General features: G+C 39.1%; 1 protein-coding gene across 5 annotated transcripts in view; it reads right to left on the bottom strand.

Annotated features, from left to right (window-relative positions):
• Window positions 1-27,481, bottom strand: part of LOC150085023 (ral GTPase-activating protein subunit alpha-1) — a 529,619-nt gene that overhangs the window by 56,850 nt on the left and 445,288 nt on the right. For all 5 annotated transcript variants that reach the window (XM_090376739.1, XM_090376741.1, XM_090376740.1 and 2 more), the window contains 2 exons: window positions 23,958-24,029; window positions 14,874-14,997 (listed from right to left, as the gene is read on the bottom strand). In XM_090376739.1, coding sequence (XP_090232865.1) covers window positions 14,874-14,997; window positions 23,958-24,029 — 196 coding nt within the window. The remainder of the gene's footprint in view (window positions 1-14,873; window positions 14,998-23,957; window positions 24,030-27,481) is intronic.

Raw genomic sequence — 27,481 nt, 5'->3', positions numbered from 1 at the left:
ATTTCAGAGACTGCTGGGAGCCATTGTGGTACAAGTAAACATATGGGTTGTGTTAGGGTAGCTAAGAATAGAAACAGGTGCAGGTATACTTGCGTGTACACCAATGCTAGGAGTTTAGTAAATAAATTTGATGAATTTGAGGTATTGCTCAAAACATCGAAGGCAGATATTGTTGGGATATCAGAGACGTGGTGTCACACAGATATAAGGGATGCGGAACTGCAATTTGGGGAGTACAACGTCTACAGAAAGGATAGACAGGATAGGAAGGGGGGAGGTGTTATGCTATTAGTTAAGAAACACATAAAAACCAAGGAAGTGAAGCCAGTCGACATCGCTGGACAGTGCAGTGTGGAGTCAGTTTGGTGTGACATAAGCATTGGGAGATCAAAATTGAGAGTAGGAGTGTGCTATAGGCCTAATGACTCTGATGAGTATAATAAGGAACTGTACAGGGAAATAGAGTGGGCCAGTAAATCAGAGTGTCTTATAATGGGAGATTTTAATTTCCCAGATATTGACTGGAATTTGGGGGCTGGATACTCACACACTAGCAGGGCTTTTGTGGATTTATTGGATGATTGTTTTCTACATCAGCATGTTCGGGAGGCAACTAGAGGGAGTAATACTCTTGATTTGATTATCAGCAGTGATTCTTCATGCATCAAGAATCTGCAGATAAATGAACCACTAGGTGGCAGTGATCACAGTGTGCTGAAGTGGGATTTACTCAAAGAGGTAACTACCATTAGGGGTAAAGGGAAGGGTTATTGCTTCCGTAAAGGCGACTACGATGGACTGAGACAGTATTTAAATTCTATACAGTGGGACCAACTGATGATGTTACCAACAGCAAATTAAAAATGGGAAGCATTCAAAGAACTTATCTTGGAAGCTACTAGGCTTTACATACCAACTAAGAAATATTGTTCAAGGTTTAGGCCAAAATGGATGTCAGATGAACTAATGAGGCATATGGCAGAGAAGAAAAATGCATGGGATACTTACAAATTAACACATGACACAGAAGCCTATGATAGATACAAGTTGATATGCAACCAAGTTACAAAGGAGGTTAGGCAGGCGAAGGCAGATTATGAGAAATCCTTGGCAAGGGATGCAAAGAAAAACAGCAAAGAGTTCTTTACTTATGTAAACTCTAGAAGGAAAGGGATGAATCAGATTGGTCCACTTGATATTGATGGGTCAAGTGTTGATGATCCTGCTCAGGTGGCTAACAAACTAAATGAATATTTTGCATCGACATTCACACATGAGGAGTTATTCAGCGAGGGGAATGCCAGAGGTGTATTCAACTCTAGCAGTAAGTTACAGAATCTTGAAATAACTGGGAGTAAAGTGGAGGAGAAACTGTTGAAGATAAACACAAGAAAGGCACCCGGGGTGGATGGGATCTATCCAGTTATATTAAAGGAGGCAGCAAAGGAAGTAAGCAAACCCTTAGCCATAATTATGAGAGCTTCCTTGGACTCAGGGGAGGTACCCATAGACTGGAAATGTGCAAATGTGACCCCAATTCACAAAGGAGGATCAAAGGCTGACACAAGTAATTATAGACCTGTGAGCTTGACTTCTGTTCCAGGAAAATTAATGGAGGCACTGGTTAAAGACGCACTGCAGGATCATTTAGACAAGACTTCAGTTATAGCTCAGACACAGCATGGTTTTGTTAAGGGGAAGTCTTGCCTGACCAACTTGACTGGATACTATGATGCAGTCACAAAAGAACTGGATGCAGGGAATAACTTTGATATTATATACTTGGATCTTAGAAAGGCTTTTGATACCGTTGCACATGGAAGACTGCTACGCAAATTGGAGCAGTGTGACATTGGAGGCAAATTGCTGCTATGGATAAAGGGGTGGTTGAGGGGGAGAAGACAGAGAGTGGTAATCAATGGACACTGCTCATCGTGGACTGATGTTATTAGTGGAGTCCCTCAGGGCTCAGTGTTGGGTCCATTATTGTTTTCTGTATTTATAAATGATATTGATGATGGTATATCGGGATTAATGTCCAAGTTTGCAGACGATACAAAGGTTGGCAGGGTTGTCAAGGACACTACTGACACTATGCTTCTGCAACAGGATCTGGAAAGGTTGAGCAGATGGGCTGAGAGGTGGCAAATGAAGTTTAACATTGACAAATGTAAAGTACTACACATGGGAAACAGCAACCCCAGAGCAACGTATCAACTCTATGGTACAACACTGACAGTGGTAGAGAATGAAAGGGACTTGGGGGTGATTGTGCAGGCAGATATGAAGTTCTCTGAGCAGTGCAGACGGGCTGCAAGAGTAGCTCATGGAGTATTGTCAATGATATACAGGAATTTTTCCAGCAGGGATAAGGAGGTGATTATTCCATTGTATAAGGCGATGGTCAGGCCACACCTAGAGTACTGTATACAGGTCTGGAGGCCTCATTTCAAGAAGGATGTAGAGCTGCTGGAACGAGTACAGAGAAGGGCAACAAGATTAGTGAATGGAACAAAGGGGTGCTCTTACGAAGAAAGGCTTAAGTTTTGCAAATTACAGTGTCTGGAGACTAGGCACCAGCGAGGTGATCTGATAGAGGTGTATAAAGCCTTGAATGGTTTAAGCATGCTCAATGCTGATGGGATTCTTCCTCTAGCTCAGAATAATCACCTGAGAGGGCATAAATTCAAATTGAGGAAAGACAGATGTAGGATAGACGTGCGGAAATTTGCCTTTAGCCAGCGGGTGGTTGGTTGGTGGAACAGACTTCCATCCCTTGTGGTGGAGGTTGATAGCCTAAATAAGTTTAAGGCTCAGCTGGACAGGTATTTTGAACGAACAGAGGGGTGAAGTGGAAGTGGTTTTTTTTTTTTTTTTTTTTGGCTGATGCTGCATAAGCTTGCTTTCTTGCATCAAATGCCTCTACTAATGCTAATGCTAATGCTAATCTCATTGCTCTTCTTTGCACCTGTTCCAATAGATCAACGTCCTTCCTAAAATGAGGCCTCCGGACCTATATGCAGTACTCAAGATGTGGCCTAATCATTGACTTATAAAACAGGCTAATAACCACCTATCGCAGCTGACAAAATTCCTGTACATTACTGAGCTGTCCTGGCAACCTATTTGATTGCACAATTACCCTCAAATCTTATTGTCTGCTACACTCAGGGTTGTACCACAGAGTTGGTATGTTATTCTGGGATTACTTCAATTGCCATTTCTCAGTCCACCTGCATAATTCTTCTAGATATTGTTGCAGTAGCATATCCTGATTACTGTCTTTAACTACCCTGCTAACTCTTGTATCATCTATAGACTTAGATATTTACAGATATTTAATTATATTATATAGATATTTATTATGATATATAAACAGTCATTTGAAAAACCTATTAAAGCTTCACAGTATTAATAGAATATATAAAAATGATACTGATATGTGCTAAAGGATAGAGAAATATGCAGGTAAACATATAATGAAAGATTATACACTTCACTGCACAAAACAGAAATATATGTATGAATGTAGTAGTAGTAGTAACAGAGGCATGTGATACAAGAAAGCAAGTATATGGGCTTATGTAGCATCAACCAAAAAAAAAAAAAAAAATTTCACACAAGCATTCTCTCTAAAAGTTTGTCCAGTTCCTCCTTGAATTTATTTAAGCTATCAACTTTCACGACAGATGGAACTTTGTTCCAGCAATTAACCACTCGCTGGCTAAAGGCAAATTTCCGCACATCTATTCTACAACTGTCTTTCCTTAATTTGAATTTATGCCCCTTCAGGTTTGTAATCTGAGCAAGCAGAAGAATCCCATCAGAATTCAGCGTGCTCAACCCATTCAAGGCCTTATACATCTCAATCAGATCAACTTGCAGGTGCCTACTCTCCAGCCACTGCAATTTGCAGAACTTAAGCCTTTCTTGGTAAGAGAACCCCTCACCAATATTGTTGCCCTTCTCTGTACATGCTCAAGCAACTCTACATCCTTCTTAAAATGAGGTCTCCAGACCTCTAAGCAGTATTCAAGGAATGGCCTGACCATTGCCTTATACAAAGGGATAATTACCTCCTTTTCCCTGCTAGCAAAATTCCTGTATATCATTGGCAATATCCCATGACCTGTTCTGGCAGCCCATTTGCATAGCTCAGAAAACTTCATATCTGGCTGCACAATCACTCCCAGGTCTTCATTTTCCACCACCCTAAGTGTAGTACCACACAGTTGGTATGTTCCTCTGGGGTTACTTCTACCCATATGCAGTACTTTACATTTGTCAATATTAAACTTCAGTTGCCACTTATCAGCCCATCTGCCCAAATTTTCTAGATCCTATTGCAGTAGCACACTGTCATTAACAACCCTGCTAACCTTTGTATCATCTGCAAACTTCGACACTAAGCCTGATATATCTTCATCAATATCACTGATAAAGCGGAGATCAACTAGACATCAACTGTCGTTCACCCATATATAGCACGACGCAGGACAGAAGCGGGACCCATAATGGGCAACTCCTGGAAGACTTCCTAGCTGGATTGAGATCCACCGTGTTAAACAAACCACACCACCTCCCAACATTCTGCAACACGCTCTGGGAGGCAATTATCGACATTTCCCTTGTCACAACAAACATGGCTGTGCACTGCCCTGGCTGGAAGGTGGAAAACGCGTGGACGACCTCTGACTACCGGGTAATCACCTACAGGACTATAAGAAAGCTAACAACAGTACCGATCATCAGACAATTGCAATATAGATTTGTGATTGCTAAAGCAAACTGGGACCTCTTTGCGCTACAACTGGAAGCAGCTACATCTGGTGGCCCACAGGAACAGGAGACTGAATCAGACCCACATCACCACCAAAGAACAGTTACAGAACTCATTACCAGTGTAGCTCAGATGGCAATTAGGAAGAAAAATTCCACCCCTGGCACGGTGTCCTGGTGGAATCAGGAGATCCAGACACTCCGAAAGGAAGTTACAAAACGAAGAAAGGATTTCCAGCGGGCATGCAGGACCTGGCCAGAGAATGAGGTTCAAGTCTTGAGACAAAGATATAGGGAAGCCAGGAACCAATACACAGATAAAATTTGCAAGAGCAAAAAGAGTGCCTAGGAATACCTGGTGACAACAATGGGAAATGAGAACCCCTGGGGGGGAGGGGAACACAAGGTAACCACCAACAAACTCCCTAGGGGAAAGTTCTCACAACCACCAGAACCCCACAAGGACTACTTACAACTATGTGTGAGCAGTCCATTAACAATATTTTGAACAACCTCTTCAAGGAGGCGGTTACCCCAAACACAGAAAAGCAGCAAACCCTGTGCAAGCAAAATGAAAACTACAAGACGGAAGCTGTAGAGCGACCACAAGAAGCTGTAGCACAAATCCAGTCCAAAAAATGCCCGGGCAAAGATCTACTAGAGTCGGAGATTAACAAGCGAGTTGTCCAATTGGCTCCAAACCTACTACTAAAGCTATATAATCAATGCTTGTCTGAGGGATACTTCCCCAAAAAATGTAAAATGACCGTACAACTGATTCTCAAGGACCCCAGCAAGGACCCACAACTACCGAACTCATACCAGCCTATCGCCCTCCTCACAGTCATGAGCAAACTACTGGAGTGACTACTACACAAGCGGATTCAACCCTACTACTCTGCTGCCAACTGGGAATCACCCAATCAGTTTGGCTTTAGGCTTGGGCTATGAACTCTGGATGCCACAAGGAACCTTCTGGTTGCTGTTGAGGAATGTCGGAAAAAATACTTCTTCGCCATAGCAGTGAACTTTGCCGGGGCATTCAACTCCCTTTGGTGGCTGAGCGTCCTGAGCAGACTTCAACAAGCAAAAATTCCCAGCCAACTTATACAACAGCATTAAAACTTTCCTCTCCCAACGAGTTATAGAAGTAGTGACACCATACCACCAAATCACCAGAACAGTACATCAAGGGTCTGTCCCAGGCCCCCTTGTTCTGGAACACAGTCTTCAATGAGTTCCTGCACATTAATCTTGGGGAAGTGCATTCAGAGGCCTTCGCTGATGATTTAATTCTCACAGTGACTGCAGACTCAAGAGCTCAGCTGGAGCACCAAGCAAAAAATGCCCTAAAAATCCTACAGAAGTGGGCAGAGGATAACTTTCTCCAAATATCAACAGAGAAAACCAAACCAATCCTACTGAAAGGAACTCTCAATGTAAGAAAACCACCCCAAATAAAAATAAATGGCACCACAATCAACTTTGCCACTGAAATGAAAAAGCTTGGTGTCATTTTTGACACAAACTTATTATTCCAGTCCCACCTCAAACAAGTTAGGAACAAAATAAGGATACTCTGCCATGGTTGCAAGGATCACGTGCTGTGACTGGGGCCTCAAAAAATGCATCCTGACGTATTATTACAAGACCACTTTTATTCCAATGATCACCTACGCGGCCACTATTTAGTATCACAAGACCACTATGGTCGTCAATAGAAGAACACTCGAATCAACCCATCAGTCAATCTTACTCAATGACTCAAGCCTGCAACACAGTCAGCATGGAGGCCCTCCAGGTGCTGGTCGGTGTTCTCCCATTGGACCTGGAGGCAGTCTGATGTGGTCTACTCTACTACTACTCCAAAGGGATCCCTATCACATTCCAAGGATATACAATTGAATTGGCAAACGGAAAGAGAATGGACAAACTACAACTACAAAAACACCTCCAACAAGAATGGCAGAACAGGTGGATGGCCTCCACCAGTGGGGAGGTCACAAGGAAATTTTTACCACATGTTGACAAAGTCTACCCAAAATCACCAGCTTGGCTTCAGCCAGGACAGGCACTCACCTTTCTACTAATGGGCTATGGGCTCTTCAATGACAAGCTCACCACGCTAGGGCTCCTTGATGACCCAAAGCTGCACCTGTGGAGATGTTCAGAGCTGGTCACATTATGTATCAGTGTCCAAGGTACAAAGATCTGCAGGGATTATTCTACACGAGATTGACATACATCCCACAGGACCAGCAGCATCACCTTTTGGACTAACACGATGAATACAAAATTCTCACAAAATATGCCCAGGATCTCTTTGCGAGAAGAGGAACCTGATACGTGCTGACAAACTAGCAAGTGACTGGAACTATTGCACTCTCCATGCCACTGTTCCTCTAACAGAAAATGACCATTAACCAGAATGGGACATTCTTCAAAGAATGATTGCAGCTCTGGACAATGCCTACAACCCAGATTGGACTCCAAACCCCAAAACCGTCAAAGAAAACTAAACTTAACCCAATCGACAACCTGGATGGGATACTCTCTGAAAATAAAGACGGAATCCTTTGACAAGACTACAACTCGGAATGGACCCTAAACTCCTAAAAAGGAAAACTTTACCGTATTTGACCCAACTACTGGATTCCTACAACTCTGACTCAGATAGCAGCTCTACTGCACATGCGTCATCAGAGATCCATCATAGCAGCCACTATCTGAGACTGACCCGTGGAAAGGGATCAGACTGACCTACTGGACAGGGATCGGATTCAACCAACTGCAGCCTTGTTGCATATGCACTATTTGGCAATCAGTACCCTGCTCCCTTGCTGGGTACCTTTAATGCCCTTCTCTGGCAGGGGGAGTAAGAAAAAGTGGGTGGGACATGCTGTATGAAGTAATGAAATTTTTGTATATGGCGTACACATGGTAAGAATATACTCATATCCTTGACATAACGTGGCCTCGACAATGCTCCCCGCATACACACTACTCGGACTCCCTCCAGCCACTATCTGGCAGAGTAGAGGTAGCAAGATTATACACTAACACAAGAAAGGCACCCGGGGGTGGATGGGATCTATCCAGTTATATTAAAGGAGGCAGCAAAGGAAGTAAGCAAACCCATAGCCATAATTATGAGAGCTTCCTTGGACTCAGGGGAGGTACCCATAGACTGGAAATGTGCAAATGTGACCCCAATTCACAAAGGAGGATCAAAGGCTGACACAAGTAATTATAGACCTGTGAGCTTAACTTCTGTTCCAGGAAAATTAATGGAGGCACTGGTTAAAGAAGCACTGCAGGATCATTTAGACAAGACTTCAGTTATAGCTCAGACACAGCATGGTTTTGTTAAGGGGAAGTCTTGCCTGACCAATTTGATTGGATACTATGATGCAGTCACAAAAGAACTGGATGCAGGGAATAACTTTGATATTATATACTTGGATCTTAGAAAGGCTTTTGATACTGTTGCACATGGAAGACTGCTACACAAATTGGAGTATTAGTATTAGTATTAGTAACGGCCGTATGGTGCAAGAAAGCCTATGGCTTATGCTGCACCAGCCAAAAATAAAAAATAAAAAAAAATAAAAAAAATAAAAAAAATAAAAATCCGAACAAAACAATGATAAAAACAAAAATTAAATAAATAAATAATAATAATTAATAAATAAATAAAAATAATAAAATGAAATAAAAATAAATAAAAAGGAAATTAAACCTATCATCCTATGCGCTTCCCTTACCCGAAAGTACTATCCAGATGACCTTTGAATTTCCCCAAACTGTCGGCCTCTACCACCCATGAAGGCAACTTATTCCAGTAATTTATAACTCGCTGGCTAAAATAAAACTTCCTGCAATCCAATCTAAACATTTCCCCCCGTAACTTGAATTTATGTCCCCTAGTTCTAGCATCATTTATAATCTTGAAAATTTCGTCCTCATTCATTTTACTGATGCCTCTCAGAGCCTTAAACACCTCAATCAAATCTCCTCTAAGGTGTCTAGTTTCCAAACTCTGCAACCCACATATTCGAAGTCTTTCTTCATAAGGACGCCCTTTTGCCGATCTCACCAGGCGAGTTACCCTTCTTTGCACCCTTTCAAGAAGCTCGATGTCTTTCTTTAGGTGCGGTCTCCATACTTGAACACAGTATTCCAAGTGTGGTCTAACATAAGCCTTATATAATGGGATTATCACGTCCCTATCTCTACTTGCAAAAGTTCGATAGATCATCGATAGGACACCATGGGCCTTCCTTGCAACCTGTTTACAATGCTCAGAGAATTTCATGTCTGACCGTATCGTAACACCCAAGTCCCTTTCCTCCAGTACTGGGTTCAGTTGAACTCCACCAAGTGAATAAATTATTTTAGGATTACTGTTTCCCAGGTGTAATACCTTACACTTTGTTGGATTAAAGCACAGCTGCCATTTTTCTGACCATTCTTGAAGTCTATCTAGGTCTCTCTGAAGAAGCTCAGCTTGACAGTGATCATTAACTACTCTACCAATTTTAACATCATCTGCAAATTTAGACATCACGCCCTCTATCCCTTCATCAATGTCGTTTATGAAAATTAAAAACAACAGTGGTCCTAATACTGATCCTTGGGGAACCCCACTTCTTACATCAACCCAATCTGAGGAATAGCCATTTATCACAACCCTCTGCCTCCTGCCCTGAAGCCATCCTTCTATCCATCTAAGGATTTTCCCAGTGATTCCAACCTGTTCCAGCTTATAAAGCAACCGCTCATGTGGGACTGAGTCAAAAGCTTTGCTGAAATCTAAATAAACAATGTCGAAGTTATTCCCTAAATCCAGCTCGTGAGTGACCCTTTCGAAATAGCGAACCAGATTTGTTAAACATGATTTTCCCTTTACAAAACCATGCTGAGTATCCTTGAGAATTTCAATTCGATCCAAATGATCCTGAATTCCACCCTTGATCATTGCCTCCATGATTTTCCCTACTACTGAAGTCAGACTGACAGGTCGATAATTTCCCACTTCACTTTTAGAGCCACCCTTATGTATGGGAGATACATTTGCACTTTTCCAATCCAAGGGAATCTCCCCAGAGTCTAGTGATGCTCGCATAACCAGCCTCAGTGGTTCAATGCACTCGCTTGCCGCCTCTCTCAAGATTATAGGGTATATTCCATCAACTCCAGGAGCCTTACTGGTCTGTAGGCTTGAAAGTTTTTTCATTAAATAATCTTGCGAAATTTCAATATCATTAATTACATATTTTTTAACTTCGCTCCCACAATTTCCCATTGCCACAAAAGGCTTTTCATTTGTAAATATCGATGCAAAATAACTGTTGAGTTCATCTGCAACGGCAGCTGGTGTATTTATTACTATCCCCTTTCCCTTACGTAAAGGTCCGATCTGGTTTGTCCTGCTCTTCTTGGCATTTATATATGTGAAGAATTCTTTATCCCTCCTCTTTGCTCTGTTTGCTAGTGATTTCTCATAAACTGCCTTTGCCTGTCGAACCTTTTCTGTGGCTCTATTACACATCACCTTATAGGCTTCAGTACTTTTTATTGCTCTGTAACCTTTCCATGCCACCTTTTTCTGCTCAAGTAATGCGGCAACTTCACTAGTCATCCAACTTGGAACCCTTCTCGTGGAGTATTTTTTTAATGGTATATACGCATTCAAGGCATCTGTGATTAATGTTTTAAAAGCGTACCACAGTTCAATTGTATTCATTCTCTGCGTGATATCTACCCAGTTAATAGAGGCCATGTAGTACCTTAAGGCATCGTAATTTCCATTTCTGAAATTAAAACCCATTCCTTTGCCTTCTACTTCTGCTACCTCTCTCGTCATCATCCACCGTAGAACTCCATGATCACTTAATGCCACTGGTTCCTCTACTGTCAGCCCTGTTATGTCATCTGATTCATGTGTGATGATGAGGTCTAGGATATTCTTTTCTCTAGTACTTTCCCTGACATGTTGATACAAATAACAGTCATCTAGTTGATTTAAAAATTTTGTTCCCCATGTCGAGTTTCCTTCCCATTTACTCCAATCAATTAGAGGCAAATTGAAATCACCCATAATAAGACATTGACGCTTACTTGCCCATTCCATTTGCATGTAGAGGCTTTTGTCATAGTCTTCACAATCACCTGGTCTGTAGATTACTCCTACTCGCATTGTACCTTTGTTTCCAACTATCTCACACCATACAGACTCTATACTAGCATGTGAAATGTCTGAATCCGGGAAAGCTATCGTCGCACTCAGGCTGCTTCTGATAAGAAGCATTACCCCACCACCCCTTCTATCTACTCTATCCTTCCTAAATACATTATACAAGCCGTACTGAAACTCATCATCCCCAATTTCCGGGTGGCACCACGTCTCTGTAAGCCCTATTATGTCCGCGTTACTTGTTTTAACCAGCAGTTCGAATTCGCTCATTTTATTGACGATACTTCTAACGTTACTGTATAAACAATTAAGATTTACTGTTCTTGTATATTTAACAACCCTAACACAACCCTTGAAGTTTTTTAGGCTCTCTTCCCTGATATTAGCTACCCGCTCACGTGAAACGTCTTTGGCCCCAGAACATCTAGATAATACGTCCAGTTGGGGTAACAGATAAGAACTCTTAAGGTATGTGCAAGAGTTAGATTGACCAATATTATCAGATAAACGCGTGTCAGTATTACCCACATCCCCCCTAACTAGCAGTTTCCCTGAACATTTAAGGTATCCTCAATGATACTGGCAAAAACTTTTGCACCACCTTTGTTTAAGTGTATCCCGTCTCTACAAAACAGATTCCTTCTACCTACAAGTGTGGGCCATGCTGATAGAAATTTACCCCCTAAAGCCTTGCAGATTCCTTCAAGTCTTGAGTTAATCCACAAGGCTCTTAACATATAATCCCTCCTATCGTGTCTGGGCAGAATTGCAGACACATAGACATTATGGCCTAGCTCGCGACATTTCCTCAGCATGGTCCTGTATTTTTCCAACAAATCGTCAGATTGTGTACGTTTAATATCGTTTGTCCCCACATGAATAATAATATTTTCTTTACCCCCTTTAAAATCTGACAGTCTGTTGGTGACATCATCAATAGTTGCTCCCGGCAGACACAGTAGTGTGACATTGGAGGCAAATTGCTGCTATGGATAAAGGGGTGGTTGAGGGGGAGAAGACAGAGAGTGGTAATCAATGGACACTGCTCATCGTGGACTGATGTTATTAGTGGAGTCCCTCAGGGCTCAGTGTTGGGTCCATTATTGTTTCCTGTATTTATAAATGATATTGATGATGGTATATCGGGCTTAATGTCCAAGTTTGCAGACGATACAAAGGTTGGCAGGGTTGTCAAGGACACTACTGACACTATGCTGCTGCAACAGGATCTGGAAAGGTTGAGCAGATGGGCTGAGAGGTGGCAAATGAAGTTTAACATTGATAAATGTAAAGTAGTACACATGGGAAACAGCAACCCCAGAGCAACGTATCAACTCTGTGGTACTACACTGACAGTGGTAGAGAATGAAAGGGACTTGGGGGTGGTTGTGCAGGCAGATATGAAGTTCTCTGAGCAGTGCAGACGGGCTGCAAGAGTAGCTCATGGAGTATTGTCAATGATATACAGGAATTTTTCCAGCAGGGATAAGGAGGTGATTATTCCATTGTATAAGGCGATGGTCAGGCCACACCTAGAGTACTGTATACAGGTCTGGAGACCTCATTTCAAGAAGGATGTAGAGCTGCTGGAACGAGTACAGAGAAGGGCAACAAGATTAGTGAATGGAACAAAGGGGTGCTCTTACGAAGAAAGGCTTAAGTTTTGCAAATTACAGTGTCTGGAGACTAGGCACCAGCGAGGTGATCTGATAGAGGTGTATAAAGCCTTGAATGGTTTAAGCATGCTCAATGCTGATGGGATTCTTCCTCTAGCTCAGAAAAATCACCTGAGAGGGCATAAATTCAAATTGAGGAAAGACAGATGTAGGATAGACGTGCGGAAATTTGCCTTTAGCCAGCGGGTGGTTGGTTGGTGGAACAGACTTCCATCCCTTGTGGTGGAGGTTGATAGCCTAAATAAGTTTAAGGCTCAGCTGGACAGGTATTTTGAACGAACAGAGGGGTGAAGTGGAAGTGGGTTTTTTTTTTTTTTTTTTTTGGCTGATGCTGCATAAGCTTGCTTTCTTGCATCAAATGCCTCTACTAATGCTAATGCTAAAGAGAGTCCTAAAAGCTTTGAAACAGTATCGTCTAGGTGGTGGTATCCACCAAGAATAAGTAACAATAGTTTTCTCCATGGGTGAAGTGTTACTTATTCGAAGTAGTGCAATATCATGGAAACTCGTTGTGAAGGTATTCAAAATATGAGATACAAAACAAAACGATGGTTTCAAACTACCTTGGTAGTATAAATGATGTGTGTGCATTAACCCATGCATAAGTAAACTGCTTCATACTCTGAGGCTTTAGCCAAGAAATGTATTTTATAATATAGTAGTTCTTTTGGATACACAAATTAATATGACCCTGGCAGTTTTAAAGAACTCAGCAGTCTTGTTATATATCACTCAGTCACCCCCAAATTCTGTAATTCTACAACACTGCAGTACAGTATGTTAATTTTACCTAGAGTTATGAATTAATGGGAAATTTCTTTATTTCTAGGAGTAATGATTATAATATAAATTTATCTTTGTTTTTAATCAAATATCACCAGATCAAACAAAATTCCTCCCTTACATTTTAACTTTGTTTTCAAAATGTGTAATTGATGTTTTGCATTTTTGTTTAACTTAAATGTCAGCACGTTTTGTGCAAAGAAACATAGAAATCACAGATTTAGACATTTTAAATGACAAATATAAATAAACTTTATCGAAGTACTAACTTCTCTCTCTCCCCCCCCCCCAAGTAAGCGGAAGCAAGGAAGTACCCATTAAAAAAAAATAAGTTTATTCAATAGTCAACTACTCTTTGGCTAAAGGTAAATTTTCTCACACCTAATCTGCAATTATCTTTTGTTAACTTAAATTATATCTTGTGTATGGTGTCTGAATATGAGAAAAGATGTCTTCTATGTTTAGCTTCTGTAACACTTTTAAAATGGTCGTGTAACATTTCTGTAACACTTTTAAATGGTAACAATGCCAATGACTGGCTTCCAAACAACATAGCTTATAGAACTGGAGTTTGCAAGAATAACCAGTGCCCATAACTAATCTTATTACTCTTCTCCATGCCTGCTAGTACAGAGTGCAATGTATTTAACAAACATATGTTCCAATGGATTTATTATAAATATAATTCAACTTCACTTCTTACTAAAAGAGAGCCAAAATGTGTCTTATGTACTCATTTTCAGGGCTAAAATCTCTCTCTCTCTCTCTGGTTCGAGCCCATCACCACCAAATACGGAGGATGCGGGAAGGTCAGGGAATGACCACCGCATATTCCCGGAGCAATATGGCCTTAGTTGCTAATGCTCCTAAAAACCAAATAACAACAACAAACAAACAAACACTCTCTCTCTCTCTCTCACGCAATTTCAGATTTTTAGGCAATACTCTTTAAAACAAATGTTTTGTTTAAGGATAAAATGAATGGACACAAATAACTGCATAAAAAAAATAAAAACCATGCATTTTATTTTTTAACAGACTTTATCCAGTTTATAAGTCAATCATACAAAAATAGGTTCAGACCTCACGTATTTTGTATCAATTACTAATAAATATATATAATAGGAGGATGATATGTTCATCTGGGCATAAGATGCATTCAATATCCAAGTGCTGACATATGCAACATTTTTCATATGATTCTCTTAAGTAGTATTTTTCTTTATTTCGATTTAAGAATGTTACAAATATGCCTCATTTGTTTTTCTGTACATAATGCCTAAAGATACTGGGTGGTTAAACTAATTTTTTTAATGAATGGTTACATGAATAGCCAAGTTTGATGGATGACTTATATTTAGACTATTACAGAAATGGTAAAAATGCAATTTTTATAATACTCAGGTAGTTTAAACACTTTCAGTGCTCTTTCTACTTACTTCCCATCCTAGTCCTGCTACAAACTCTTCAAAATCTTGACTTCCTCCACTATTTAACAACAAGGAGTTCTTATCTTCTTGTCCCTCTGCAACGTATATCACAGCTATTTTGTGGGTTTCACGGCTGAGAAATAATAATAATATAATTTTTAATAACAGTAAAAGTCGCAATTAACATTCAAAATGTTATATTAAAATTTTTTAATTAAACGTTTACATTAAAGGTCACACATAATACAACTGAGTTAGCATTGTTTGGAGAATGATATATATTTTCATTTGTTTAGTTAGGAATTAGCAAAAATAATTCTACCAACTCTTTTCATACATTGATTTCAAATTATCTGTAGGTACAGGCATACCTCGATTAACGAATAGGATGCGTTCCACGAAATTACTTCGTTAAGCGAAACTTCGTTTTCAGAGGTAAAAATACTATGGCCAGAATAGGGATACGTTCCTACGTAAAGAAAATGAAAAGCTTTTTTTCGAACAAAGAAAAGTTTTATTAAATAAACAGTCAACTTACATACAAAGTGAAATCACATTTTAAAATATGAGGTTAAAGTTGATTGTTTATGCTTTTTTCCTCTTTCATTTAACAATTGCCTATACGGAGTTATTGCATTTAACACTGATCGCTTAACTATAACACTTCTTCCTAAGTCAGGATCATTTTCACTAAAAAAATTTAAAACGTTTTCAATATCATTTAAGCACCTTTTTAAATCTTTGGTCGTTAACACTTTTTTGGCAGGTACTTCTTTAACTTCGCCTTCACTATCTTTGTCTTCGTTGCTAACAAGGCTTTCTAAATCTTCCACTGAAAAACCATCATCTTCTGCATTCAATAAATTTCTAACATCCTCTTCATCGACATTTTCGAAACCTATTTGATTGAGCCATCTGGATAACTTCATTTCTAATTCTTGGATGTTATTTTCTTCTTCTAGTACAACTTCTGGCCATATTTTGCGCCAAACTCCATTTAAGCATTTCTTAGTGACTTCTTTCCAAGAACTATCAATGCTTTCTATTGCGTTTTTAATGGTGTAGTTTTTCCAAAAAGTTTTAACTGTCATTTCCTCTTTATCCTCTAGTTCAGTTAAATTGCTTAAAGTCGACGCAGATAATAAGCTTTAAATGATGCTATTACTCCCTGATCCAATGGTTGAATCAGGGAAGTTGTGTTTGCTGGAAGAAACACAACTTTGACAGGAATGCATGTGTCCAACGTGTTAAGATCAGTAGGATGTCCCGGAGCATTGTCTAACAACAAAAGAGCTTTTTCTTCAAATTTGTTTTTTTGACAATACTGTTTTACTCCAGGACAAAAGTGGTTAACAAACCAATCAGTAAATAACTCCTTGGTAACCCACGCTTTTCTATTTGCTTTCCATATTACAGGTAAATTCATTTTTATGTTACCTTTTAACGCCCTCGGATTTTCTGAATGGTAAACTAATAACAATTTTAATTTATAATCGCCAGAGGCATTTGATCCAAAGAGTAACGTTAAACGGTCTTTGGCTGTTTTGAACCAAGCAGCTGATTTTTCTTCAACAGAAATGAAGCTTTTTGTTGGTAGCCGTTTCCAGAACAAACCGCTTTCGTCAACATTGAACACCAAATTTGGTGGAAAATTTTCACGTTTAATTATTTCCTTTAGTTTTTCTGGAAACTTATTTGCAGCTTCAACATCTGCACTTGCAGCTTCTCCTGTTAATTTTACACTATGAATCCTGGCCCGTTTTTTAAATTTCTCGAACCAACCACGAGAAGCCCCAAAGGTTTCCGTAATTTCTTCAGTTTGTTTAGATTTCAGGTGATTAAACAAAAATGGAATATTTTTTTATGTTAAATGGGGCTTGAAATTGCGGACTTCGTTATATCGAGGCTTCGTTATCAGAGGTAACGTTAACCGAGGTATGCCTGTATTTTGAAAAATCTTTGCTTTTCAAAATACCTACACACACACGCACACAGGGATAGATCTTTTTAATGTATCTCAACTTCTGGATCGACGAGGCTACTAGAGACGGTCGTTTTCAAAGCCGCTAAGTGGATTTTTCTTATTTATTGATTTGAAATTATTGTTTTTCTAAAACTTTTGATTTAAATTTAGTAGTATAACATTATTTTGTGATTTTCTGATTAATTTGGTGTATTTATTCTTTACTCGGCCTTGTAATTGCATAAAAGTATCGGTAAAGGTTTCCACGTGTTTCAACTCCGCTAACCGTTCGTAATTTTCCCGCCTTTGTGATACGATATACCGTACTAGATAGCGTTAGTTGAACTTCGTTAGCAGTTAAATTGTACGTTTAAATAAATACATATAACGACTTAGATTACAAACGTAATATAATTAATTTTATTTAACATAATTAATTATACATATAACCACTTAGGTTACGTAACATAAATAATTAGTAAAAACAAATAATTAATACATAACTTGATACGAAAGTTATATAAAGGGATTTCGCAGATAACACTCGTTACTGAAACGTAAATATTTCGTAGATAACACTCGTTACTGAAACGTAAATATTCCGTAGATAACACTCGTTACTGAAACATAAATATAGCGTTATAACTGTGTTTGGATACAAGTTTAGGATTTAATTTTGTACAGGAATTGAAATTTTATTGAAAGTAAATCTAAATCATGACTCAAACCAGAGCAGCAAAGCAAAGGGCTCAAGCTAATGGGAATGCTGTGGCCCAGGGGAGAAGTGAGGGGGACAGTTGTCCTCTGAATCACAGCCTTGTAAGATGCACTATTTGCTTGATGTTTGCGGAGCAGTCAAGTATGGGACATGATACTGCCATGGGGGATGTCTTTGTGTGTGTGCGATGCAAGGAGTGTAAGGAGATAAGGCGACAACTCAGCGTTGTTATGGGCCTATATGAGAGCTTGAAGGATAGGGTGGATGCCCTCGAAGGATTACAAGTGAGGGGCCCATCAAGCTCTCAGCTGCCCACACCAATGCCAGAGCTTGCACTTGGTCATCGCGGAACACAGCGGCAACCCCCAAGGCAGAATGCGCTGGTCCCAAAGGAACTAGTAGTTGTTGGTGACTCTATTGTCAGGGAAACGGGAAACATGCTTTGTAAAAAGGATAGGTGGAATAGGACCAGGGTATGTCTGCCAGGGGCAAAAGTTGATGACGTTGTAGAGCGGATATCATCTTTTAAGGGCACAAAAGGTGATATAGTTGTACACGTTGGCACTAATGACATTAAGAGTAGGAGGCCGGCGGAATTACTTGACAAGTACAGGTCACTGATGAAAAAAAGCCGTGAATTAGGGTTGAAATTGAAAGTGTCTGCAATTCTGCCCAGACACGATAGGAGGGAGTATATGATGAGAGCCCTGTCAATCAATTCGGCCCTGGAAAGATTGTGCAGGGCTCAAGGGGTAGAATTTTTTTCAGCCTGGTCTGTACTTGTTAACAGGAGAGACTGCTTCTACAGGGATGGGATACACTTAAATAGAAAGGGTGCAAGAATGTTTGCTGATGCTATCGAGGCAATGTTAGGTGGGTCGGAAAACTGCTAGATTGGGGGGATACAAGGACTAATAGATTAACAGTAGCCACTGGCAGAGGTGAAAGTGATTCTTGCACTGCTTCTATTGGAATGAGCCGCAGCCTGGAAAATAAGATGCAGGATATTTCAGAGACTGCTGGGAATCATTGGGGTACAAGTAAACACATGGGTTGTGTTAGGGTAGCTAAGAAAAAGAACAGGTGCATGTATACTTGTGTGTACACCAATGCTAGGAGTTTAGTAAATAAATTTGATGAATTTGAGGTATTGCTCAAAACATCAAAGGCAGATATTGTGGGGATTTCAGAGACGTGGTGTCACACAGATATAAGAAATGCAGAACTGGAATTTGGGGAGTACAATGTCTACAGAAAGGATAGACAGGATAGGAAGGGAGGAGGGGTTATGCTATTAGTTAAAAAACACATAAAATCCAAGGAAGTGAAGCCAGTCGACATCGCTGGACAGTGCAGTGTCGAGTCAGTTTGGTGTGACATAAGCATTGGGAGATCAAAATTGAGAGTAGGAGTGTGCTATAGGCCTAATGACTCTGATGAGTATAATAAGAAACTGTTCGGAGAAATAGAGTGGGCCAGTAAATCAGAGAGTCTTATAATGGGGGATTTTAATTTCCCAGATATTGACTGGAATTTGGGGGCTGGTCACTCACACAGTAGCAAGGCTTTTGTGGATTTATTGGATGATTGTTTTCTACATCAGCATGTTCGGGAGGCAACTAGAGGGAGTAATACTCTTGATTTGATTATCAGTAGTGATTCTTCATGCATTAAGAATCTGCAGATAAATGAACCACTTGGTGGCAGTGATCACAGTGTGCTGAAGTGGGAGTTACTCAAAGAGGTAACTACCATTAGGGGTAAAGGGAAGGGGTATTGCTTTCGTAAAGGCGACTACAATGGACTGAGACAGTATTTAAATTCTATACAGTGGGATCAACTGATGATATTGCCAACAGCAAATTCAAAATGGGAAGCATTCAAAGAACTTATCGTGGAAGCTACTAGGCTTTACATACCAACTAAGAAATATTGTTCAAGGTTTAGGCCTAAATGGTTGTCAGATGAACTAATGAGGCATATGGCAGAGAAGAAAAATGCATGGGATACATACAAATTAACACGTGACACGGACGCCTATGATAGATACAAGTTGATCTGTAACCAAGTTACAAAGGAGGTTAGGCAGGCGAAGGCAGATTACGAGAGATCCTTGGCAAGGGATGCGAAGAAAAACAGCAAAGAGTTCTTTACTTATGTAAACTCTAGAAGGAAGGGGATGAATCAGATTGGTCCACTTGAGATCGATGGGTCAACTGTTGATGACCCTGCTCGGGTAGCTAACAAACTAAATGAATATTTTGCATCGACATTCACACACGAGGAGTTATTCAGCGAGGGGAATGCCAGAGGTGTATTCAACTCTAGCAGTAAGCTAGAGAATCTTGTAATAACTGAGAGCAAAGTGGAGGAGAAATTGTTGAAGATAAACACAAGAAAGGCACCTGGGGTGGATGGGATCTATCCAGTTATATTAAAGGAGGCAGCAAAGGAGGTAAGCAAACCCTTAGCCATAATTATGAGAGCTTCCTTGGACTCAGGGGAGGTACCCATTGACTGGAGATGTGCAAATGTGACCCCAATTCACAAAGGGGGATCAAAGGCTGACACAAGTAATTATAGACCTGTGAGTTTAACTTCTGTTCCCGGAAAATTAATGGAGGCACTGGTGAAAGAAGCACTGCAGGATCATCTAGACAAGACTTCAGTTATAGCTAGGACACAGCATGGTTTTGTTAAGGGGAAGTCTTGCCTGACCAATTTGATTGGATACTATGATGCAGTCACAAAAGAACTGGATGCAGGGAATAACTTTGATATTATATACTTGGATCTTAGAAAGGCTTTTGATACTGTTGCACATGGAAGACTGCTGCACAAATTGGAGCAGTGTGGCATTGGAGGCAAGTTGCTGCTATGGATAAAGGGGTGGTTGAGGGGGAGAAGACAGAGAGTGGTAATCAATGGACACTGCTCATCGTGGACTAATGTTATTAGTGGAGTCCCTCAGGGTTCAGTATTGGGGCCTTTATTGTTTTCTGTATTTATAAATGATATTGATGATGGTATATCAGGCTTAATGTCCAAGTTTGCAGACGATACGAAGGTTGGCAGGGTTGTCAAGGACACTACTGACACTATGCTGCTGCAACAGGATTTGGAAAGGTTGAGCAGATGGGCTTCGAGGTGGCAAATGAAGTTTAACATTGACAAATGTAAAGTACTACATATGGGAAACAGCAACCCCAGAGCAACGTATCAACTCTGTGGTACTACACTGACAGTGGTAGAGAATGAAAGGGACCTGGGGGTGGTGGTGCAGGCAGATATGAAGTTCTCTGAGCAGTGCAGACGAGCTGCAAGAGTAGCTCATGGTGTATTGTCAATGATATATAGGAATTTTTCTAGCAGGGATAAGGAGGTGATTATTCCCTTGTATAAGGCAATGGTCAGGCCACACCTAGAGTACTGTATACAGGCCTGGAGGCCTCATTTCAGGAAGGATGTAGAGCTGCTGGAACGAGTACAGAGAAGGGCAACTAGATTGGTGAATGGGACAAAGGGGTTCTCTTACGAAGAAAGGCTTAAGTTTTGCAAATTACAGTGTCTGGAAACTAGGCACCAGCGGGGTGATCTGATAGAGGTGTACAAAGCCTTGAATGGTTTGAGCATGCTCAATGCTGATGGGATTCGTCCTCTAGCTCAGAAAAATCACCTGAGAGGGCATAAATTCAAATTGAGGAAAGACAGATGTAGGATAGATGTGCGGAAATTTGCCTTTAGCCAGCGGGTGGTTGGTGGGTGGAACAGACTTCCATCCCTTGTCGTGGAAGTTGATAGCCTAAATAAGTTTAAGGCTCAGCTGGACAGGTATTTCGAACGAACAGAGGGGTGAAGTGGAAGTGGTTATTTTTATTTATTTATGTTACTTTTTTTTTTTTTTTTTTTTTTTTTTTTTTGGCTGATGCTGCATAAGCTTGCTTTCTTGCATCAAATGCCTCTACTAATGCTAATGCTAATGCTAATGCTAATAATTTAAAATCAATATGTGTAATTGAAACATATGGGGAACAGTCAATAACTATCTACCTATGACATATAAGAAAGAAAGGAAACTTTTGTGCAAGATAATGATATAATTTTACACAACATCAAAAGGCACAGAAGTGATTTACCATGTAGCTTGCCAGAGAAAAGAAAAGTAATGCAACTGAATGCCTTGCTTTGCAAATCATTATAATGTAGTTTGCTAGAATCATGCATTCAGGAATGTATGAGTTTCAGGTTTTTCCACTAGGCAGTTTGCTATTATTCTACATAGGCAGTCCTTTAATTACAATATTTCCTTTTACATCACTTCACTATAACATATAACACAGTTTTCAGTGATTCAAAAATTTTTACTATAATTATGAAAATTGAAAGATGTGCCCAGCATTATTTTTTTTGCTGCAGTGCCTTGCAGTACTACAAGGCACTGCCATCTGTGGAGAAATTGTGAACTAATTCTCCATTAGTTTGTTTATACATTGTGGCGAAAATGTGATACAATGATAACCAAATCACTGCAAATCCTACAAATGTCTGTAAAATGGTCAGCAGTTAGAGCTACACAGCTCTATTTGCCGACCATGTACAGTGATGAAAAGGTCACAGAAGTGATCATTTCATCAGTGTACACGATATTTTGCTGCCAGTGGTGAAACTGAAAGTGTTAAAATAATTTGTGAACATGTGACAGAGTAGACTGAGCATTTAATTTTCCTTGAACCATAATGATGATCATTTATGTGGATGCTGACACAAATTAAAAAATGTGCCCACAATCTAAGAGTATCAAATGGTGCCAGAAGTAAAAACAAGCAAAAGACCAGTTTATGGATAGCATGGATAGATTGTTTAGCTTGTGGACTGAGGATAAAACCCTGAATGATGTGTTATTTCAGGATCAGGTAACTCTATTTATGCAAGGAGTGAACCTTGGGAATGAATTTCATGTTTAACATGACATTCATTCTGCTAGTTAACAGCATCAAATGGTCACACCGCTAGCTAGATGAACACTGGCAAATGACAAAAGTTAACCTACAAAATCCAAATTAATGGACAGAGAGTATCTTAGAGATATACAGTTATCTCTAAGGTACTGTCTGTTAATATCAATGCCCACCGTTAATATCAATTATTAATGCAATAATGCCCACTGATCAATTATTTCAATTTATGCCCTACTTTCTAAGAACACATCCCCCAAGTAGCAGATTATCTGATATTGTAGTCATATTTCACAAATGGCAAGGTCATTTCAATATGTGTAATCAATATTTGAATATTTGAATACCAATATTTGAATTTTTTTTTTTCTGTCAGTCACTTTTTCTGGAAAGCTTTGTTCCCACCATTGACAGCTCAGTTTAGGAACAATGCCATTATCCATGAGTCAAGGCCAAAATTATAATTTCATCTTTAAAGGCAGCATTGTCAAAAGAGGTGAATCTGCTATTCAATTATAAACTGAGACACTGCTATTACAACCTGTTTAAAGACTTACATGAGGTAGCAAGTGGCATCAACTAGCAACTCATGCCAGAATGGTAAATAATGTATCACGTTTACATGAGCAGTCAAGCAAGATGTGCAAGAAAAACATTCTGGTTAATTAAATAAGCAAAAGTACATTCTAATCCCTAATACCAGACAGCACTGACCTAGTGCAGAAAATTAGTAAAAGCGCAAGACATTCGAAATAATATGATAACAGACAACGCTGTCTGTCATTTTAGGTCAAAATGTGGATAATGATGTTTCTAAAGTTGGATTTTAGGTGCTACTTTGACCATATTGGACCACTGTGTATTATGCCTGTACAAATTTGTGTACAGACATACTCTCTGTATGAATAGACATAACTATGGGCTGAATATCCCAAAATAATTATGGGGTACCATACTTCCTCCAGCTGGGATCAGCTAACTACAACCTTGGCTGAAGAAGATATAAAGAATGATGGGAATTAAACCATAGTCAATGATGGGAATTAAACCTAGACCTCTCTCAAAATGAGTGACAAGTTGTGAAACCACTATACTGTTACAGAGGACAGTATTTCTAAAGTATTTCATGAGCATAAGCCCAAGATTGTTGCTTTTAATGAAGAAGGAAGCTTTCTTCAACAGAATAACAAACATGGAGTAGAACCCATAATTATATATTATTTATGATCTATTATTAAATTTTAAATACATGTGAAATGAAATCAAAATAGACTATGAAGAATAAAAACTTTAAAATGATCTTTGCTACTAACAGCCATACGTGTTTGAGCTCTTTCTCATAAACAACATATAAAAAAAAAAAAACCGTATAGTTATCAATAACACTGATTTCATTATAATAAAATAATCATATTTAGAAGTGGGGGACTTATATAATTAATAAGTAAAAAACTTACCATTTTTGATTATCTAAATTCCTTAATTCTCTGAGAAGTTTTTCATTTTTTTTCAATAAGTCAAACTGCGACCTGAAATCAGAAAAACACAAATTCATTGAAAACTCCATATATAATGAAAGAAAGAGCACAAACTATAAAAACATCCAAAATAGCATAATCCTATATTGGAAGTAAATAAATTTCTCTTTTCCATTAACATAAAAATATTTAGGATCACAATAACTGGGACAATGGTGGGATAATGAACTTATTAAGACAGAACAACAAAATCATTGTTTTTAAATATAATCTTGATGTTATTTTGCAAAGCCAGAGCTACTTCTCTTGTGTAAGAAGAAAGCTCTTTTCATTAAATTTTAGTTTAATGTTTGAACAATTTATTGTTGGAGTAGTTCCAGAAACTTTCCATGTGATTATGGTATGAAATACCATTGAATTATAAAAATTTCTCTTTTATACAAAGACACACAAATATAATGTTACGAGGAGTGGTACAAAAGTAATGCCTCCTATTTTTTTCCCTCAGAAAGTTTAATTCCTACAACTATGCCTTTTACATCAATTAATCCTCAATGATTAATAAACACACTGTTACTTTTCCACAAAGTCACCATTTTCTATGCACTTCCGCCATCTCTGAGTCAGATGCTGTATTCCAAACCTGTAAAAGTTCCTTACTCTTGCTGGTCATCACCCGCAGAAAGGGTTCTATGGAGTGCATCCTTCAGTGGGCTGAAGAGGTGAATCATAGTTGGAAGGTGCAAGATCCGGGTTGAGAGGGGTGAGGAAGAACAGTGCACCCCAGTTTTGCAATGGTCTCCATTGTGTGCAGACTGGTATGGGGTCATGCACTGACAAAAAGAAGAACTACATTAAGGTTTTTGTCTGGTTGAGATCTAGGGCTTTCAATCTTTTCAATTTCCACACATTGATCTGAGTTGATTGTGGTGCCACGCTCCAAGAAGTCCACAAGCAAGACCCCATCTTTGTCCCAAAACACTGTCACCATGACTTTACCAACAGAAGGCTATCTTTTGAACTTCTTGCACGTTGAATTTTGATGGTGCCACTCCATCGACTGTCGCTTCACTACAGGATAATAATATGATGGAACCAGGTTTCATCACCTGTGACTATGCATGAAAGAAAAACCTCTCCTTCACTCTCATAGCACTGGAGAAGTTCTGTACAGATGACTTTCCGGGCTTCTTTGTGTGATCATGTGTCAGCATTTCAGGACTCACCGGGCACAAACCTTGTTGTAGCCTAGTTCCTTTGTGATGGTTATCACAGCAGGTTTTCTTAAACCTACTGCATTGCACAAATTGCAGTTTGTGATGTGACAGTCCTCTTTGATCAGCACGTTGATCCAGCTCTTGTCTGTTGTCACTGATGTTACTGGCCAGCTGCTTCGAGGCTTGTCAACAATGTCACTTTCTCCATTCTTAAAGTGTCTTACCAACATCTAACTGCACCCACATCTACAGTATTGTCACCATAAACATTTTTGAGATGTGTATGGATTTTGATAGGTGTCATGTTGTTATGTTTGTTATTTGGTTTTTAGGAGCATTAGCAACTAAAGCCATACTGCTTCGGGATATGCGGTAGTCGTTCCCTAACCTTTCCACATCCTCCGTATTTGGTGGTCATGGGCTTGAACCCTGGTCTAATCAAGAAGCGTGTGCTACGCACTGCTGCTCCTGCCCACCTGGCTACAGAGGCGCTTTGATAGGTGTCACTTCTTCCTTGGTAAGAAATTGAATCATGACTCTTTGCTTGATACGTATAATTGTGACATCCACCATCTTGAGCTATCTGTGTGCTGCACTCATGAGACCGATCACAGAGTCACTCAGTATGGTGAAACTAGAGATTTCTATTGACCATTCAGTGACATGCAAAATGATCTATGGTGCCACATTTGAAAGCAAAAAATTAGGAGGCATTACTTTTGTACCAGTCCTCATATTAATGATACTAAAAGAAGAAAATAATTATAACTAAAGTCACATGAAATACTTCATCATCCTGACCAACATGCATGGCCTGATGATAATACATTTTCTTATATCTTGCAATTTTATAATTCATTCTAATATATGGGAAAAAAATTACAGAATAGAAGAACAGTCTTTCCAGTGTTGTTACTTTAGGTACTTTTCAATTTTGTATTAGTCATATTGTGCAAGGAAGCCCAAGGCTTTGCTGCACAAGCCAAAATGCTGCTAATGTTTCACTTCTTATTTAAGTACTGATCCAACTGACTTTTGAATTTCCACAAGCTGTAAGCCTCAACTACCTGTGGAGGTAGATAACTTCCAGTCTAATACTCCTTTCCCATAATATGAATTTATGGCTTCCAGTTCTAGTATCACTTATTACCATGAAAATTTCACCTTCATTTATTTTACTATCCCCTCCAGGGTACTTGGACACCAAGCTCTGTAGTTCATGTGTTTGCAGTCCCTTCCTCATATGGGAACCATTTTGTCAATTTTACCAGGCACTCTGCCTGGTATCTATAAAGTCTTTATAGCTTTTCAGGATGCAGGTATGGCCTCTAAACCTGGACACAATATTCTAGGTGCAACCTTACAACTGCCTTATACAGTTAATTATAACTTTTCTATCTCCACAAGCAACTGGACAATAAAAGTTTCTATCCATAACCTTTCCTATCAATAATTCATTGGTAACTTTGTTATTTACAAATAAAAAAACTTTGTCTTGCAGCAGTAAAAAAGAAGCTGCCATTTATTTGACCATTCCAGAAGCCTATCCAAGTTGCCTTGAAGGAGCATTGCCTGAAACTGGCCATTAACCCTTTCAGTTGCAAGTTTTCTGCACATGAATGGACTCCCTTATACTGTATTTTCAACAACAGTGGGCTTTGCAGAGTGAATTTTTTCATGAAATTTTGAAATTTTATAAAAATGAAAATTTAAACATGCTTTAAAATATTAAAGTGTTCTTATTTTGACTTATTGCCTAGCACTACAGTAAAACAGTTGTCAAAAATCAAATCAGAATTTTAAAATAATTTGTAAATACAACTCATTATTTTAAGAATAATATCTTCTATATCATCTATTTATATATTAACTAATTCAGTTTAAAATCCAAACCATCATACACCATAAATCTCATTTTCATCTGATTAACTCAGTAGAAAAGAAGGCATTTTTGCTGAGTGAAACAACTTTTTTGTTACTAAATACACTTTTCTGAATTTGCTTCTAAATTTCACAATAAAGCAATACTAAAGTTACAGAAATTAAAATTCATAGCCATCCTTCACATTAAGAAATAATCTACTTACAATGGATTTTCATTAATAAAATATTTTATTTTTTATAAACTCCTAACTATAAAATAGCTAAATCTATTTGGCAGAGCTGATATTACAAAAAATACAGGAGACTATCTCATCCTTTTTAACATGATTTTCTTTATACACAGTTTAAACTGCCTAGAAAAATGCCATAGTTTTCAGTCCCACAGCTGAACACATTTCACCA

The sequence above is a fragment of the Mastigoproctus giganteus genome, chromosome 6, assembly GCF_048544385.1.
Source record: "Mastigoproctus giganteus isolate SK-2022 chromosome 6, ASM4854438v1, whole genome shotgun sequence".
NCBI lineage: Eukaryota > Metazoa > Arthropoda > Arachnida > Uropygi > Thelyphonidae > Mastigoproctus > Mastigoproctus giganteus.
This window is presented reverse-complemented; position numbering and strand designations above follow the sequence as displayed.